Below are 20,107 nucleotides of genomic sequence, written 5' to 3' on the forward strand. Positions count from 1 at the left end.
CCTGTAGGAGTGCAGATTACAGATATATCTCTACATCAGTCTTTTGTGTGAACTCTGGGAACTCAAATTCAGAATTCATTCTTGTGTGGCAAGCACTTCCTTTAGTCCTGAACCACTTCCCCAGCCTGGGAAGGTTTTCTTAAAAGCAAGATACAACCAGAAATATAAATTCAATAATGGAAAAATTATGTTATTTAAAACTTCTGAGTTTCAGAAGATACAAAGAACATTGAGGTAGGGAGTAGTAAAATTCTAACGTGTCTAGCAAAGCAAAGTATCAATCTGGAACACATAAAACTGTCCTAAAATCAGTGACACTACTAGCCACCCAATTAAAATTACATCAATATCAGAAGGAGAAATACTCTTTCTGTGAGACAACAGCACAAGTCATTGGCAATGAACAGGAGTGATTTCATGAGCCCCTCAGTGGGTGGCATTCAGCACACAGACAGTCATCCTAGGCCCTGCGCGGGGAAGTGTGGAGATTAAATGTGCGTGTAGTAGAGTGGCTACATATGTCTGTTCTATAGCAGGCTACAGAGACCCATGTATGTCCCTGATATGAAAACGCAAGCTAGGAAGGAACTGAATGTATGTGAGATGAAAAATTTTGTATAAACAAATTAAACTATTTTCTCCATAGATCTACTTGGTAAAACAAATTTTGAAGAACTGCACCATATGGAGGGACCAAGGATTGATTGACTAAGAGAGAATTTTAAGTTTTCCTCAATAATTTAATGTTTTCTAGTACAACAATCATGACATCGTCATATTCAATTGTCAGCATCTTCCTTAGCCTTGTTCCAGCAGGTAACAGTCCTCTCAGGGCTGAGGTACGGTATAGTCAATTTGTCTAGTTTGCTGAAGGCCCTGGGTGCCAGCCTCAGTCTGCGGGGGGTGTGGGGTGGGGAGGGGGGAGTCCTATGGAGATGGGAGTGTAGTTACTCAGAAATAGAATGGTAGTCAAAACACTTATATATCTCACACCTCAGAATAGGAAAAAAGAAAACGATACATGTTAGAAACTTAGTTTTACATCAAGAAATAAAGAGCACAGGGAAAGAACAGATTAAGGTTAAAAAAGAACATTCCATTTTCTATTCTTGATCTAAAATACAACAGCATTGCCTTGTTGCCTTGAGTACTCACAATCACAGTGTAGGACAGTGAAATGACCGCCAGCCCCACCACTATGGAGAGAAGAAAGGCAGCCTTTCACAGGATGCCTGCCGTGTACCCAAGTGACTAGGACTCGGAAGATATAAAAATGCTATTATAAGGCATGGCAATCAGTTTCCTCAAATATACAGCGCCCTAAAAAACATAGTGCCGAACAATAAGATGACTGGATAAAAATCAATCACGTAAAAAAGCAAAACCCTATAGCCACAAAATATTAACAACCAAAACCCTAAGACTATTAATGCTAACCAATGATTGTGAAGATGAAACCGATTTCTCTGGGCTGTTTAAATGTACTAATTCATTTGGTTTTTATTTATTTTATTTATTTATTTTTTTTTTTTGGAGCTGAGGACCGAACCCAGGGCCTTGTGCTTGCTAGGCAAGCGCTCTACCACTGAGCTAAATCCCCAACCCCTTGTTTGTTTTTTAATTACTCTTATTTCCAAACAGAGGTAGAGGGGTTTGCTCGGTGTAAGTAGCAATCCCAGCTTATACAGAGCCAACTGTTGTGAAATTATTCTGTACCAATAAATGATATCTAATAACAATAGGATGAATAGCAGGGATGAATTCTGTGTCACTAAAGCTAGACGTAGTGGAGCATGCCTGTCCTCCTAGCACTTGAGATGCAGATGCAGTAAGATCATGAAGGCAGCGCCAGCCCCAAGCTACACACAGACCCTGTTTTAAAAACTAAAGAGTATGGGTGGAGTTCCACAGAGAACCACTTGTTTAACAGATAGAAGACAATGGGTTCAATCTGTAGCACAGTAAAAAACAGTGCATTCAAATAATACTTGCTGTATATTTCATAAAATTCTACCTTCCCCAAAAACATACATTTACCAAAAATATATATAATAAAAATGCATATCCAGAATAAAAACACTTTTAAGAGAAATGTTAAATAGACATTTTTCAAGGATGATATACAAATGCCCATTGAAAGACATTCGACATTATTGGAAAGGTAAATCACAACTGAGATGCTACGTCACCCTATCAACATGGTTATTATATATAATGCATAATATAAAATATTTTATGTTTTATATAATTATATATAGCATTATAAATGTTTTATATATGAATATTAAGTGTAAATATATAACACATATATGTACATGTAAATATATGTAGTGAGTAGCTGCTACTGGAGGTAAGAAATGAAATCCTGTGCACCACTGACTTGAGAAAGCAAAAAAAAAATATAAAAAGGTACAACAACTGTGAAAAAATTTGGTAATTTCTCTAAAAAAGAATTAAAATGAGCATATTAGCACTTTCAAGTTAAAATACCAAATAATTATAACTAGGCCTCCTAGGCCTCAAAATGGTATCTGTTCATCCATTTTTCCCAGCAGCATAAGAGTTAAACATGAAAGCAACACAAGTGTCCACCAATGGGTGACCAGACAGGCAGGACATGGATGTACGCACAATGGGTCATCATCTCTCTCCCACAGAAGACAGCTCTACAGCGTGCTGTACCAGGAGCAAGCCTTGAAGACGCTACACTAAAGCAAGCGAGCCAAGCACAAAGCACTCGCATGCAGGAGAGCTGCCAGGCTCGGAGACAGTGACTGCCCGTAGCTGGGGGTCAGGGAAGGGCAGGGCGTTAGCATTTAAGGGTAGATTTCCCACTCCATACACAAGAGGAGGGTGGTGATAAAGGCCATGCAGCAGCAGAAAAGGACTCGACAGCAATGAACTGTATGTCTAAAAGGCCAGGATAGGAACATTTCCACATTACCGTTACCACAGAATACTTTTTAAAAAAGCAAATATATGTCCATTATTGTTTATTTCTTACACATCCATATAGGTCTGGTTACTCATTTATAGTGTGCAACACATAACTAAAGGCACTACTATCTAGCAATGATGCATGATAAGCAGTAAATCATTATGGAAGCCGCTACCTTTATCTAACTTTCTAGCTCTGAATAGTTTTTCTTGAGATTTTCTTTTGAGTTCATTGACTGGGATACAAGCCAAGGCTTTCTCCTGGAGGACAGGATTTTCATAGAGCTGCACGTGCTGAATGTTGGACTGAAGAACTTTAAAGATGGTTGAATCACCAACAACCTAGGGGAAAAAACTGAAGTCAGCTTTTTACAATACTATGGAAATAATACAATAATTCTGTGGTCTCTGATCTCAGAGAGACAATGCAAGTTCATCAAAAACAATTATATTTACCATACTAAGAAATGGGCCTATCTATTTTCCACTGTGTATCTACTACTGAAGACATACATTTTCTGTTGAATTCCTAATCATGTGCTCTGAGCAGCACATCTTTTGACTACAAACCCTTGGAACGCATGGCATCACAAAGGAGACATGACTTTATCAGACTGAGAATGTCAGGATATACCTAAAAGAAGAAAGGTGCACGCATGGACTAGGGGGAAGCAAGGCAGCATGCCCACCTGCCAAAGTGTTGACAGAAAGTGAAAACTTTCCAAAATAATTGTAAGAAGCTGGAGGGTGGCCTAGCAGGAAGGAAAGGGGATGGGCAGGGTCTGCAGGAGGAACAGTGTTTCTTCTTACTCATCTCATCACCAAAGAAGCTTGCCTGTCAACACTGCAGGCTTAGAGTCCCAAACAAAGGTTAGTCATCAAGTCTGCACCAGGCGCCTCTGTACAGATGCTGGAAGCAAAAGCAGCTGGCAGGCTCCTGGCTCTGCCAGGCATGGAGGAGTCTACCACTGACCACGAGAGATGAAAACTGTGTTACAATTAGTATCAGGAAAGCAAACCCTACCGAAACAATGGAAAACATAGCTGAGATCGAAAAGAAGTACGATTCCAAGACTAGAGCACACACTATAAAGACACTCCTCCAATGGGGTTATATCCTGGAAAACGTGTCACAAGTTGATAATATCTTGAGTGGAAAAGCATTTTGTCTCCCTGTTCCATTGGTGACATGGCACTGTGACCTCAGGAGCTGAGGCTGGTGGAGCTGCAGCTCACTGCCCCGTCCATCATTGCTAGAGAGAGTGTCTGCCATGTATCGGAGTTCAGGAAGACACTGAACACCCATAATTCCAGGATGGTTTCTCCTGGATGTGCACTGCCTTTCTTTCACACTACTGTAAAGTAGAAAATTCAAACCAAACATTGAACACCCTAAAGTGGGAATCATTAGTATTCAAAATGCTCTAGTACAGATCTTAGGAATAAAATTTTAAACACTGAAATAAAGAAGTCACTAGTATGATCAAACAGCAGAAAGACAAATCAGAAATCTAAGACATTTTCTAAGAGTAATGCATAAAAAGAACAGACACTCAAGATAAATCAGAAAGTTTCCAAATCTAGGAGGAATTCTTAAAAAAAAATTACAAACAATGGAAAAAAGAAACATCTCAAAGTGGGCTGGGGGCTGGAGAGATGGCTCAGTGGTTAAGAGCACTGACTGCTCTTCCAGAGGTCCTGAGTTCAATTCCCAGCAACCTTAGGGTGGCTCACAACCATCTATGCTGAGATCTGATGCCTTCTTCTGGCCTGCAAGTGTACATGCAGATAGAGCACTCACACACATAAAAATAAGTAAGGAAATCTTTGGAAAAAAAGAAACATCTCAGAGAAATAACAGAAGCAAATTTCACATAGCTGAAGAGCTAGGATGAATAGGAAACTAACTAGACCAGAACATTGAATAGCAGAAGGTTAAAAATAAAACCCTAAAGGCCTTAAGTAGTAAGAAAACTTAAATGCATATGGGGAAGGGGTTGGAGTCTGACATCAAACATCTTATTGAAAGCACATGATTTGAAATCCTGATGAAAAATGACTAGGAACATAGAACTTATACCCAACTTAGCTAATTATGTAGAAGGGTAAGATAAATACACTTTATAAAGTATCATAAAAGAAACAATTAACAAGGGCAATCATAGTAAATGTGACTGGATTAGCAAACCATTACCAAATACAGTATGCCAGGCATTGTATTAAGCACTGGGATATGTGTACAGGAAAGAAGTAATAGCTAAGCTAAGTGGCACAAGTTTGAATCCCAGCCATGGCAGAGGTTCAGGCCAGAGAACTGTTAGGTTCAAGGACAGGGTGGACAGCTAGGTGACACCATCTCAGCAGGTGTAAAGTAAACAGAGGTGAGAACATAGGGTTCACTGGTACAGTACTTGCCTACCATGTATGAAGCCTAGGTGCATGTACAGACAGACGTATGCATGTACACACACTCATACACACAGGAAGATGAGAAAGAAGAAGAACATTAAATGAAAAAATGAAGGAACAAAAGAAAGAATAAGAATGAACTGCATATTCACAGATCCAGCACAATGAGTTAATATCTGTCTGTGAATGAATCAGACACTGGAAAAGTAATTAAGATTGAAACAAACACAGTCACTGCCCTCAAAGGCCAAGTAGCCTATGGTACACAGGAATCCAATGACGCTTACGTCCATAAATGTTTACTGATGCCCTATTTTCTAGGATACTAGGAATAAAGTGGTAAATTAATAAAGTGGTAAATTAAGCAATTTACTCTTAAGTACCAAAGAAGTCTGGGTTGACACAGTGCTTATCTAGCATGTGACCTAACCTAGAATCACTTTGTGGGAGTATCAATGAGGGCCATACACTGGGGTAGGTGGTCTGTGGCATGTGTGTGGGAGACTGTCTTGATAAGGTAAAATGATATCGGAAGATTCAGCCCACTGTGGGAAGCACCGAGCAGAAGGAAAATAGGAACGGTGGATGCATTTTCCCTGTGAGTAGCTAGATTAGCAGTTAGCCACTTATTAGCAGTTAGTCACTTACAGTAAGACATGACCAGCTGCACGCGACAGTGAGTGCTCAAGGGAAAACAGGCTGAGCTCAGCCCTTACAGCCAGGTGTGCTGCTACAGAGCTACAACACTAGACTTGGAGGGCGAGATAGGCAGCTCAGGTGATTACTCTTGGTTACTCAGTGAGTTCCAAAGCCAGCCTGGGTATACAAAAGCCCGCCTAAAGCAAAAACAATTGAAGAAATGTAGCAGAACAAAGACTCTAGATCTTACTTAGCACAGGCTGTAATAATATAACTAGGGAAAATAATTACAAGGGACCAAGCTGTCCAAGTGGCACCTAACGTGGACTAACTTCAGGACTGATGAATTGTACTGAATGGTTCAAAGAGAAGAAAATGCTAGAACTACCATCAGTCTTAGTCAAAACTTTAAAGCAAGAAACTTATAATACTGGTTAATATTTAGATTAAAAGTGGCTCCCCCATGAGCTGCAGAAATACTCAGAGCAGAAGAATGACAGGAAGTAGAGGAGTGGCCTGCTCCCACCTGTGTCTATGATGTGTGGCAGGGTTACAGTTTCAGGTCCTCCTGGATGAGCACATTTATAGGTATGGAGGTTTTTGGTTTTGGTTTTCAAGACAGGATTTCTCTTTGCAGCACTGGCTATACTAGAACATACTCTGTAGACCAGGTTCCCTTCAAACTCAGAGGTCTACCTGCTTCTGTCTCTTGAGTGCTGTTTTTACTAAACACCAACCCTAGCTTAAAAATATTACAAAGAACTATGAGTATTAAAGCTAATGCAAGTAGACAAGGCAAAAATGAGAGGGCATTCTATTCTAGCATGGATTCCTTCCCTGTACATAGTCACCAGCAAAATCTGCATCACAATGTAGTAACAACAACAAAAATCCATGAGATCTAACGACGTTGTACCCCCAAATCCAAAATTATCAGTACTATGTAAACTGAAGATTTATGTGCATAGTTAGAAACTAAGCAATTTATTACCAATTTTAGAATTATGAGTTTTTTTTTGCATTGTTGTATACTGTACACACTATTCACGAATAAAACAGAGTATGTGTTCCTAATGTCTTACTGGAGACACATAATGAAAAGATGGAGACGTGCTTGAGAAATGGAGACAATGATGAGAATGGGAAACCAGCAGCAAGAAATGTAGGCCACTCGCATCCGAGGGAAGCTGCATACTGACGTGTGTTACATCAGTTTATAAGAAAGGCTCGCAGACATTGGTCTGCTAGAAACACCAGTGCAGACCCAGGTCTGCGAAGTCAGTGCGACCTGGAAGAGAACAGGCCTAGGGGAAGGTACAAACGCCACCAAGAAGTCCTCCCGAGAAAAGAGACCAGAGTGTCAGATGAGATGGGATCTCGGCTAACAGCTGTATTCAACAGTTGTGAACAATGCAAACACAGGTTCAGTTGTAAGAACTGAAGCAGTAGAAAAGTCAACAGGGAAAACATGCTGACTGACATAAACAGAAATTATTATAAAGCAAAATTTATATAAAACAAGGTCTCCATTTTTATTTGAAAGAATTCTTATTAAAACAATACATTTAAAGTGGTGTGTTTTTCTTAAATGCAGATTTTCATTTATTGAGAGGGTAAGAACTCATTTAGAGTATTTTTATTTTCAATTTACTCCTTTCTATCTGGAAATTACCTCATTCATTGTAGTTTTAATGGCACTCAAATGATCTTGAACAATAAAGTTTATTTTCTTGCCTTATTTCATTACATATTCATTGGCCCATAAAGGGGGGGGCTTAAGCCATAAAAATAGAAGGCTGTTGATTGCAGGGCAATTATGGCAGCTGGGTAACCGTGTACTAATGCTACATAAGGCAGCAGTTAATTGCCTGACACAGGAAAACTTATTTGGAGTATAAGTGGAAGTTTAAAATGTGAAATCTTTTTGGGACCAAACGGCTTCTTCTTTGCTATTCATACTTCCAGTTATTTTGGTTCTGCTGTGAGATATTTAACTCCATATGAAAGTACAGCACTCAGGATTCTGTCAAGTCAGTGATGCTGAATGAGCACCGTCACTTCTCTAGCAAACAAGCAGCCACCTCCAGGGCCACCAGCTCTGTGCACCTTCCAGACCATCCTTCGTACTGTGAGTTTCAGATGGGGAGCCTACTTTTCAGCATGAAAGTTCTGTTTAATAGTAAATTTTAAGTGAAAGTTTTAATCCCTTCTGGAATTCAATGAACATTTCTTAAAAAAACTAAATTTTTCTATATCTAAATTATATATTGTTGCAAAAAGAAACTGCATGAACAACTAAGAGGTGTAAATAGTAATATATCACCCATCATTTTACCACTTTCAGAAGATTATGGTTAAGATCTGTGTACATGCTTTTCCAGCCTTTACATTTCACACATGCTTGTGTTTTCAATAAGAAAAACTGAAATGCTACATACCTGGAATTAAGTGTTTAGCTTTACCAGTCTTAGTTTATCTATCTTCTCCACATAATGCTGGTCTTGACCTCAAGTAGAGGACAACTTATTGTTTGTTTTGGCAGGGTTTTATTTTGGAACTCACGATGCTCCTGGCTCAGTCTCCTCCTGATGCTAGAATTAATGTCCTGCCACCACATTCATCATCATCATCAATAAAAAAGATGTATTTTTCACTTGTGTATGGGTGTGCGAGTGCGTGGGTGTACACATGAAGAAGGTGCCTGTGGAGGTCAGAAGAGGTTACTGGATCCCATAGAGCTGGGGTTACTGATAGTTGTAGACCACCTGATATGATGGTAAGAACCTGTGCAAGAATAACACATGCTCTGAACTACTGCAATCCTTCCTGTCCTAGCTTTGTCACTTTCAATAGGGACTAAACGTTCAAACATAGGAGGTATCGTAACTGAAGCATTCTCCTACTTCAGGATGTAAAGGTGTGTCTGACATCTACTTCAGGATGTAAAGGTGTGTCTGACATCTACTTCAGGATGTAAAGGTGTGTCTGACATCTACTTCAGGATGTAAAGGTATGTCTGACATCTACTTCAGGATGTAAAGGTGTGTCTGACATCTAAGAGTGCCACAAGAGCAAGTTACTGAACATTAAAAGTCTTATACCCCCAAAGAGCTCTTCTCTTATTAAATAGATTCAGACTAGGAAGTTGCCTTATTGTTGGTTTATCAGACACATAAATTTAAAACTTAATGAGCTCAGAGAGTCTATGACTCAGTAGTACAGCATCTTTCTATCACCTGAGAACCCTTGGCTGCCAAGCCCAACACCGCAATAAGAATAAATATGTAGGTGATTTTATTTTCCCATTATTGTATTATTTAACAATTTCAATGGAATAATCATAAAGTATGATAATTATTTAAAAATATATCCTTATATGAAACAGGCAGGAATTTCAAGTGGTAAGGATTTATGAAAAATTCTTAACAATTATATATGCATTGTGATTTAAACTTTAAAACTTTCACTTGATATAGCTAAAGACACAGTTACAGAGTTTACCAGAAATTATTTAGCTTCAATAGAAGTTAAGTTTTTTAACACTCAAAATGATGACGGTAAAAATAATTGCTAAGTTTTACAGAATAGAAACTGATGATTAAGTTTAAATGAAATGATATTTAAAGCCAAGTGTATTCTAGGAGCTAGAGAGATAGCTCAGTGGTAAAGGCTGTTTACTGCTCTTGCAGGGTACCTGGGCTCAGTTTCCTGCACCCACCTAGCAACTCACAGTTGTAACTCCAGCTTCAGGGGATCTGATGTCCTCTTGTGGCTTAAACTCAGGCAGGCTCAAATACATAAAGATAAGTAAATCTTATTTTGTAAAATGTATTCCAGATGCATGTCTGTAATCTCAACACTTGGGATGTGGGAACGGGAGGATAGGAAGTTCAAGGTCATTCTTAACTACATACCAAATTTGGGGTCAACCCAGGTTACAAAGAAAAAAGTATTCTAGTAATTCATGGATAACCAGGAGCTGTTCAGAAAGAAAGAAGAACCAAGGAAGAGTTGATAAATACTTTCCCATCAATAGCATAGATCTCAGGAAGTTTTGTTGGTAAGAATGGCAGTTTGTTTTGACTGACAGCATCTTAAAGCTGTCATTATTTATGCTTGAACTTCAAGCTTAGGAGCAAACCATGATTCAGAAAGTAGAAAGAGATTTCCTGAGCTACAACACTAATGAAGTACTTAGTTCAGGAATATATATAAATGTTTTTGTAAGAATGCATTGAACATTTTAAACTTTTAACACTAATTAAACAGAAGACAGTAGGGAATTTTAAAAAGATGTATCCTAACACTGTAATTAGAAAACTTCAAAGCTGTTGATTAATAAACCAATGAAATGAGAAACAGGTACTTGAAGTATTTACAGGTTTTATAAATCAAAGGAGACACAAATGAGTAGTGACAGAGGGAATTAAACCTTCTCTAGAAGTCCAAGGAGTTAAATCTTTTCTGGAAAAAAAAACCACCAAAAAAACAAAACCAAACAAACCAACCAGAACTACTACTCAATACAAGTTACAAGAAAGGACAGGGCACGCCTGTGTCTTAGCTGACCAGGACCTACAACCTTTATTATTTTCAAAGGAGCATCTTGGGGTCTTCTAGGATGAAACAAAGAAAAGACTCTCAATCTTTGACTACCAAGGAAAGAAGAGCTTAAAGCATCCAGAATTACCCAATTTGAAAGGATGATGGGTGGAGTTAAGAGTTGATCATGTGAAGTTTTACTGTATGGAAGAGAGCGACAAGGCATTTCACTAAAATTAAAATAAGTGGGTAAGAGTTTAAACTTGTTATTCACAAAATCACCATGGAAATAACACAAAAACTTGACAGTGAAAATTGAGGATATTTAATAGCCTTTATCAAAAGGAGTTTTTGCAAACCAAGTATCTCCTACTGTTAAAGAATACTGTCCTCCACGACCCCTGCTATCTCCGAATCACCAGCACTCAGGAGACCTTCACAAGACTAGGCTAGTCCTGCACAGAAGGAAGGTGTATGGAGGGCATTAGAGCCTGTGGGGGTTTGAATGAGATGTTGTTACCCATAAGTCTTAGGCATTTGAATATTTGGCCCCAGATGTTGGTGCTGTGGCCAATCAGGAGGAGAGCTGTCAATGGAGGGAAGCAGGGAGATTTCAAGAGCTACAGGCCATTCCCAGTTAGCACCCTTTCTGCTTCCTACTTAAGAGTTCAAGATGTGAGCTGTCACTGGCTACATGCCTCCCGCCTGCTGCAATGCTGTTCCTTGTCGTTATGAACCCTAATGCTCTTTACCCATAAGCTCTAAATACACCCCCTTTTCTATAAATGTGCCTTAGGCATAGTGTTTTACCACAGCAACAGAAAAGTAACCAATACAGACTCTTGCCTAAGATTCTACCCAGAGTAAAAAGGCATAGAAAGCTAACTACAAAGCAGATTCCGTATGCAGCTTCTGGGAGGAGGGCACCCACGTGCCACAGGGTTGATGCAGCTGTTACCTATTATTCATAAGCCTTTAGTGAGCCCAATAAACTCAGTAGTTCACCAAGTTGGACTTGGATGAACTCATTTTCTTGATCTACAGCTAGTGTACTATCTGAGGTACAGTAGATGTCTGTTTATATCTCTCTAGGAAAAGACACACAGCTATTTGAAAGGGGATCATTTAAATTTGGCCATAGTGTCTGCTAAGGCATCAAAAACCTTGACTTCAGTTTTTCATGTTAATAACTACTAATAGTTAATAGTTAATAATTAATAATTATTAATAGATTATCAGTTACCTAAAACCTAAAGAACCCAATTTTTCACTTAGGATAGTGATAATAGTTGGACCAAGAGAATTAAATTCCCATCAAGATTGACAACAGGAATATAGCAAATACATAGGTGAATGCCAGCAGCAATCCACTGAACTGAGAACGGGACCCCCGTTGAAGGAATTAGAGAAAGGACTGAAAGAGCTTGAAGGGGCTCGAGACCCCATATGAACAACAATGTCAATCAACCAGAGCTTCCAGGGATTAAGCCACTACCCAAAGACTATACATGGACTGATCCTGGGCTCCAACTGCATATGTAGCAGAGAATAGCCTAGTAAGGGCACCAGTGGAAGGGGAAGCCCTTGGTCCTGCCAAGACTGAACCCCCCAGTGAACGTGATTGTTGGGGGGAGGGCGGTAATGGGAGGAGGATGGGGAGGGGAACACCCATATACAACTATAATCCCACAACTCAAGAGGCTGAAGTGAGGATCATGGCTTGAAGGTGAGCCTGGGCTACGTAGCAAGAGACTGTCTGGAAGGAACTGAAGGAAGGAGGAAAATAAAGGTGGCCGTTCCCTTACATTTGCTATATCTCTGACAGTTTTTGAAATTATTAGTAAATTTAACGATGTTAAAGTCCTAAACCCAAGAACATTTGAGATGACCTCAGGAACACTTCTTGTTTGCTGTTTCAACATTGACAACAGTAAGAAAGGTTGGGTTTGCACAGTACCAGTGGAGCAGAGGGTAGGCTCAGCGGCTGCCCAGGTTGGTTTCCTGAGTGCTGCATTAATCCTGTAGGATCCTCAGGCTGCTCGGCAGGAAGCCTGACAGCAGCAGGGTGCTGAGAGAACTCCACCTTCTGACTTGATCCATCCAGTCTGCTCCTTCTCTCTACAGCAATCAGGTCACGGATTTTCTGAAGCTGTTCCACTGAAGCTTTTTTAGGAAAGATAAGGTGTGTTTCTCCCTAGAATTTACAGAATTGAGAAAAATCTTAATTTCTGCTTTAAACTGACAGTCATTCTTATACACAGTGGTGTCGATACTGTTGAATGTATCAGATCTTTTTAAAAAATATTTTTATATGTATGGGCTTTTTGTCTGTGTGTGTGTGTGTGTGTGTGTGTGTGTGTGTGTGTGTGTCTTGTGCACTGTGTGTGTGTGTGTGTGTGTGTGTGTGTCTTGTGCACTGTGTGTGTCTGCTGCTAGGGAAGCCAGAGGAAAGTGTCTGCTCCACTGAATCAGCACTGCACATGGTTTTGAGCTGCTATTTGGGAGTTGGAAGTCAAACTAGTTATTTTGAAGAGCAGACAGCACCTTTAACCGTGGCATCATCTCTTCAGCCCTGAATGTATCATATATCAACAAATATACTAGTTTTTAAACTAAATTAAGAAAATGTTTCCTTATTAGTATATAAAACTTGGCATATTTAGTGTAATCCAGGGACCTTTATTTATTTTTGAGACAGGTGTCCCAGGCCAGCCACAATCTGCTTTCTAGCTGGGATGACCTTGAACTTCCTCAGTGCTGGAATTATAGACATGTGCCACCAAATCCAGTCTAGGTAATCCTGAGGTTTGAACCCGTGCTCAGCAAGCAGTGCCCGACCAACTGACTGCATCCCGAGCCTTAGGAGAGCTGTAGAAATTATAACATTTTACAGTATGTCAAAGAGTAGCAAAATATATATTCCTATATTCTCTCAATAAAATAAAATACTGTTATTTTCTATTAATTCCATGCAAAGTAATGATAGAAATATTGGCATGCAAAAGGCTTTAGCCAAGAGGCTGAGGTCTATAATCCCAGCTACCCAGGATGCTAGGCAGCAGAAACCCAAGTCAATAAAGGCCTGTCCTCTACCCTCAAGTGACACTTTTAGTCCCAAACTATAGACTGTTTTCTTTCTTTTGTAAATTCAGGGTCGCACTGTGTAGCTCTGGTTGGTCAGTAACTTATTATATAGACTGGGTAGGCCACAAACTCATAGAGATCTGCCTGCCTCCACCTCCTGATTGGAAGAATGTACCACAATGTCTGGTACTATATATTTTTAAAGATGCACTTTCGAAAAATAATTTTATTTATGTATTTGTGTGTATGCATGTGAATGTGGGTATCCACAAAGACCGTCAGAGGGCATTGGATCTCCTGGACCTGGAGTTATAGGCCTTTGTGAGCTACTGTTTATGTGGGTGATGAGAACCAAAGTCAGGTCCTCTGCAAAAACAGCAACTGCCCTTACAGCTGGGCCAGCTTTCCAGCACCTGCCCCTGCCCCAATCCCTGCTGTGGCCACAAGACAGAATGGAATAAAACCAAAACAAAAAACCAAAAAAACCAACCAAACAAAACAAGACAAAAAGCAAGCCCATTTATACAGTATTGATAAGGCCTCTAACAACAAATAATCACAACAAAACAAGTAGTATTTGTTGATATTAGTTAAGTGTTTATCCACAGCACAGACAACTTCGATATAAACACAAAACTCCTGATTTAAAATAGTAAATTATAAACCGAGAAAACAAGTGATATGAAAATATACCAAATCACGTTTCAAGGAATTGAGAAGCAACAGTGGCGAACGGTAATTCTACAAACTGTGAAATGACTAAACGTTGTTACCACACACAGTGGCCATACCTGATATGCTTGCTAATTTTTATGTCAACTTGACAAAAGCTAGAGCCATCAGAGAGGAGGAAACTCCAATTGAGAAAAGGCCTCCACAAGATCATGTGGTAAGCAAGCCTACATAGCACTGTATCAGTGAGTGATTAATGTGGGAGGGCTCAGTCCATTGTGGGTAGGGACACCCTGGGGCTGGTGGTCCTGGATTCTAAGCAGGATTAGCAACCGGAAGGAGCAAGCCAGTAAGCTCTACTCCTGCATGGCCACAGCATCAGCTCCTGCCTCTGGGTTACTGCCGTGTCTGAGTTCTAGCTGACAATGACCAACTGTGATGTGGAAGGGTAAGCAGAGTAACCCTGTCCTCTGCGTTGCCTTTGGCTCCTTGTTTCATCACAGCAACAGTAGCCCCAGCTAAGACCCCTGCAGATGATGAGCATTTTAAACAACAAGGAGGACTATTTCTCTGGGAACAGCAGGCTGCAGAAACCAGGTAAAAGTAACAGAAAAGCTCACTATAGAATCCTTCTTCAAATGTACATGATGTTTCCTGTATTAATCATATTAGCTGTGAAAAATTATTACTACTCATTATGTTTATGTAGTATAGGTACTGTGCAGCCAATCCATACACATTCATTCCAATAATTCTCAGAACATCTGAAAGGCTGTACCTTTATCATTTACATACATTTTATGTGAAAATGCAAAGGCTCAGAGAAGCTGAAAAACCGAATTGATGCCACACAGTAATTGCTTGATTGTGGACTCAAATTGCAAGACCTCAATTGCTTTGTTTTAACTGACCCCCATCTTAGTCTGAACAGAAATCACAATGCTCCTAACTACATGCTTTTACAAGTAGTAGGAAGGGGATGAGCAAACAGAACGCCTACAACAATAACGGCTCACTCCAACATTAGAAAAAAGGTATAGAACAGTGGGTATTCTAGAGATGAGGGATAGGGATAGGTATGAGGTCAATTGGTATAGTAAGTTCTAGTGTAATTTTGGTAGAACAGAGAGAATACTGTGACAACTGCACAGTTATATCTCCAAACAGGATTTTGAGTGTATTCACCGTGATGGACGTGCCAACTACTTTGTGTCTTAGTTAGGGTTTCTATTGCTGCAACAAAACACCATGACCTAAGTAAGTGAGTTGGAGAGGAAAGGATTTAATCATCTTACACTCCCACATTGCTGTTCATCACTAGAGGAAGTCAGTAACAGGAACTCAAACAGGGCAGGATCCTGGAGGCAGAAGCTGATGCAGAGGCCATGAAAAGATGCTACTTACAGTCTTGCTTCCCCAGACTTGCTCAACCTGCTTTCTTACATAACTCAGGACCACCAGCCCAGAGATGTCACCACTCATCATGGGCTGGGCCCTCCCAAGTTGACACAAAACCCACCACATGATCATTATACACAGATCCCATAGTACCTCACAAAAATGTACAAAACAGTATCTGCCAATAAAAACAAAGATGCTTCTGTAACCACAGTGCTGAGGAAGCCAAAGCAGCAAAAGCTCAAGTCTGGAGCCAGCCTGGACTCCACAGTGTGCCTCAGGGTAGCCTGAGCTCCACAGTGAACTTCAGGGTAGCCTGAGCTCCACAGTGAACTTCAGGACAGCCTGAGAGACACTGAAACTCTGTTTTGGTAAACAAACAAAATTAAAATAGTAAAAGTTTTTTTTTAAGATTTATTTATTTTATATTTGTGAACACACTGTCACTGTCTTCAGACACACCAGAAGAGGGCATCAGATCCTATTACAGATGGTTGTGAGCCACCATGTGGTTGCTGGGATTTGAATTCAGGACCTCTGGAAGAGCAGTCAGTGCTCTTAACCACTGAGCCATGTCTTCAGTCCCTTAGTAAAAGTTTTAAAACAGGAACAACTCTTCACATCTACACATACCATCTGGTCCCCACGAGTGATGCCATCTGATGGCTTGACATTAGTGATGCAGCACTGCAAAAGCAGGAGGTGGGTTGTAGGGGAACGCATCTGAAGGTGAGCTGTTGCCAAAATGGAACTGGTGTGTATTTAAGTATGGGAAGCCTAGGTATTTGCATCTGCATGTCAGTCTACACCTTAGAGCCCAAGAGGACAGATGTGTGGCTCATGCCTTGCCTTCCTCTCTAACCAATCCTAAAAATGGTACCTACAGCCAACATATTCATAGTAAAGATCCACAGCTTCATAAAAGGCCAAAATTACAGGCTAAACATAATAGATCCAGGAACATTTTAAGAAATAAAGGATTCGGGCTAGAGAGGGGGCTCAGTGGTTAAGAGCACTGACTGCTCTTCCAGAGGACCTGAGTTCAATTCCCAGTAACTACCTGGTGGCTCACAACCATCTGTGATGGGATCTGATGCCCTCTGCTGGTGTGTCTGAAGACAGCTACAGCGAACTCATATACATAAAATAAGTAAATAAATCTTTAAAAAAAGAAATATGGGATTCTAAGATTCAATAAACTTGCTTATCAAAATACTTTTCCATGACAATTCTCACTGCAGGATGCTTAGCAAATATGTCCTATGACCATGAAATGCCAGTAATGTGTTTCAGAAAACCAAACAACCCAAACTGTTCTGATAAAATCCCTGTTTCATCCCCACTGGAGCATGCGGGAGGGTGCAGCAGGAAGACAGGCGTGGCTCCCAGCTGACGCCTGCTACACTAAACTGTGGGGTCACGGACTCATTTGGATCCCATCCTTCCTCGACCTCACTCATGCTTTCAGGGTAAATATCAGATCTACCTTTCGACTTCAAAGCCTACCAAGTTCCCAGTACACTGTCAGCTCTCTCAACTCATCACCCCTTAGTTACACTGACTTCAGGTCTGTCTGGAGGTGTGAGACCTAAAGACAGCAAAAACAAATATAATTTCATTTTATCAGAATACTGTAACTCCACTTACATCAAACACTATCCCAAGCCTTGGAATGGTTTGTTATCTGGCATGGAGGAGGCCAACCGTAATGAATGCCTGACACCGGGGCACTTTCTGAGCAAATTAGGTCAGAGGTTACAAACGAATATTTGTCAGGTGAAAGACAAATATGATCCCCTGGACCCATGACTTCAACAACGAGAAACTGATACAGCCTCTAAACACCAAAAGCTAAGCTTTCCTGTCTCGTTTTAAGTTTTCATGTCCTCGCGAAGACTTAGCAGTGCTCCCTTTTCTCCCTCGATAGTCTGAAATTCTCCAAACTCAGGGTTTATATGGAACCTGCAGTCAGATGACCATGCTTTATAACCTGGCCTGGTCTCATTTGAGTTGTGTGCTCATTTTATTCCACTAAATAATATTTAATAGCAAAGTAGGCCAAACTTTCAACAAGCCAGGCAGGGCCTCTCCCATGCAAACTGCCACTTCACCAAGGATAGTGGTAGGTAAATAGGTAAGGTAGACAGGAATAACTACTTAGTGTCTGAAACCTAAACCTGGCTGTCCCCAATTTCTTCCTTTCCCCTTGTACAGATGTTTAATTCAAAATAGATTCATTCCTCTGTACATGTATATACACGCAATTTCTGAATCCATTTAGATCTTGTCTCTGTGCCATCAGTGCTTAGATCAGCAACTGTTTACAGCCTCCCATGTGTGCTGTAATAGCAATATTCTAGGAGCTAGGAGCACTGGAGCAGCAGACAAAGGCTCTCCTGATATCTATATAACCATTGCCATGCAGTCTTAGACGGGTAAGAAGCCAAAATGGTTTCCCTGTATCATCCCTTGCCTACACTCTAGATTATCCAGAATAGTCTCTTCACGATAACTGAAATAATATTTGAAAGTTTTCTTCCCTGCTTTAAACTTTCCAATGGTATCAATATTAGTTCCCTATCTTGTCTCTTTGACAAAATATTTGACACAAACAATTTAAAAGAGGAAGGATTAATTTTGGTTCAGGTTCAGAAGACTCAGTACCTAGTTACTTGGCAACATGTTTCTGGGCCCACAGCCAGGCAGAATATCATAGTGGTGGGACCATGTGGAGGAGGCATCCTCTCTAGGAAGACAGAAAGTGGTCACAGTAAGAAATAGCATCCAAAGACATGTCTCTGGGGAGCTACTTTCTCCACAGAGGCCACATCTCCATAGTTCTACTAATTAATCAAGTCGAAGTTTGGATCCCTCAAGGGGTTAAACCATTCCTTTAGTCATGGGCCTCCTGCTCTGTAGTCTCTCGGATAAGAAGTATGTTTTACCAATCTCATCAATCTGATAATCAAGATTTACTATCATAGTCTGAGTCTTTACCTGATCTGGCCTGGTCTCTGTCTATGCTTAAAGCTAGTCCTCATGTCAGAACTGCTACGGCTGGAAGCCGTTTGCTCAAGCCACTCCCCTGTATGAACTGAGTTTCAGGTATCTGAGTGGTTTCTTGTCACTTGAGTCCTACCCTTTACCACCTCACAGGCCTTCCTTCGGCGGTCACTTCACTGCTGCAGTGGCTGTACTCTAATGCTGTGAGTGCACGTACCATGTCTTGTGTTCTTTACCCTTGTTGCCTCTTTCCTGTTTTCTAGGCGATGAGAGCATAAGCTGTGGATGAACTGGGATTGTATTAACTTACTTCACTGTTACATCCTCATGGCATGCATCAGGATTTGGTTAGGAAGAGAAAAAACTCTACAAATAGCACCTGTACTCCTGCTCAACTTTGCTAATATCCTATATACCAAAAATAGGGGTACACAGAAGTCTGTCTGTCTATCTTACAGAAACAGTCTTAGTTTCTTCCAGCTTCAGTTTCCCAAGAAGAGAAGACTACAGGATGTATCAGCATGCTTGGCTAAAATGACAACTTTAATAACCACATTTACTGTATTATAATAGTAAACTCTGCCACAAGGTTTGAGAGGATGGAAACACCAAATTCTTCTTGTGGAATAAAATGGTAAACATCTTGAGATCACCATCGCACTAGAAAAGCATGTGGGGCAGGTGACTTTCTCTTTTCTCTATCTTCCTTGTTCTACTTCTTAATGGAGACAATGATGATACTTTTATATGCACTGCACACTCAGAGATCAATCAAACATGCTGCTGGAAGACTAAAGGGGCCACATTTGATTCTTGGGCTGTATTTCATGCTCTTTATTCTAAACATTGAGACTTTAAGAATTCCTATCTATGGAAACTTGTTACATTTTATCCTGACTTCATTATACTTTAAAAATGTCTAACATGTTAAAAACAACAACAACAAAACAAAAACAAAAAAAACCCAAAAAAACAGGGGCTAGAGAAGTGGCTCAGGGGTTAAGAGCACTGACTGCTTGCTCTCCCAGAGGTCCTGAGTTCAATTCCCAACAACCACATAGCGGTTCACAACCTCTGTAATGAGATCTGATCCCCTCTTCTGATGCATCTAAAGACAGCTACAGTGTACTCATATATACATTAAATAAAAGAAACCCAACTAGTTCTACACATTTCCAAAATGACCAGTTAATTTAAAAACTGTCATTTAAACAACTATTCACTGTCACTGCTGTTTGTTTTGCACATAAAGAATGGTGAGGAGACCTTTTCACGTACTCACCTCTTCAAAGCCCATTTCAAATAAACACTCAACAGCTCCTCTGACAGGCAAGAGTCTAGTAGAAAAGGCTGTGTTTCCAATGCGGATGGATCTGTATTTTTCATCACTGGGGTTTCTGATTAAAAAGAAGATAACATCATG

At 40.3% G+C, this 20,107-nt stretch overlaps 1 protein-coding gene across 6 annotated transcripts in view; it reads right to left on the reverse strand.

The window, feature by feature from the left end:
• The window catches only part of Ngly1 (N-glycanase 1), a 56,503-nt gene that overhangs the window by 25,820 nt on the left and 10,576 nt on the right, over nucleotides 1-20,107 (reverse strand). For 4 of the 6 annotated variants that reach the window (XM_039093451.2, XM_039093450.2, NM_001414987.1 and 1 more), the window contains 3 exons: nucleotides 19,967-20,081; nucleotides 12,485-12,721; nucleotides 3,114-3,279 (listed from right to left, as the gene is read on the reverse strand). In XM_039093451.2, coding sequence (XP_038949379.1) covers nucleotides 3,114-3,279; nucleotides 12,485-12,721; nucleotides 19,967-19,981 — 418 coding nt within the window. In that variant the 5' untranslated portion in view covers nucleotides 19,982-20,081. Of the gene's footprint in view, nucleotides 1-3,113; nucleotides 3,280-12,484; nucleotides 12,722-18,345; nucleotides 18,428-19,966; nucleotides 20,082-20,107 lie in introns of those variants that run through there. The other 2 variants (XM_039093453.2, XM_039093452.2) reach the window with 2 other exon arrangements.

Source organism: Rattus norvegicus, chromosome 15 (assembly GCF_036323735.1).
Source record: "Rattus norvegicus strain BN/NHsdMcwi chromosome 15, GRCr8, whole genome shotgun sequence".
NCBI lineage: Eukaryota > Metazoa > Chordata > Mammalia > Rodentia > Muridae > Rattus > Rattus norvegicus.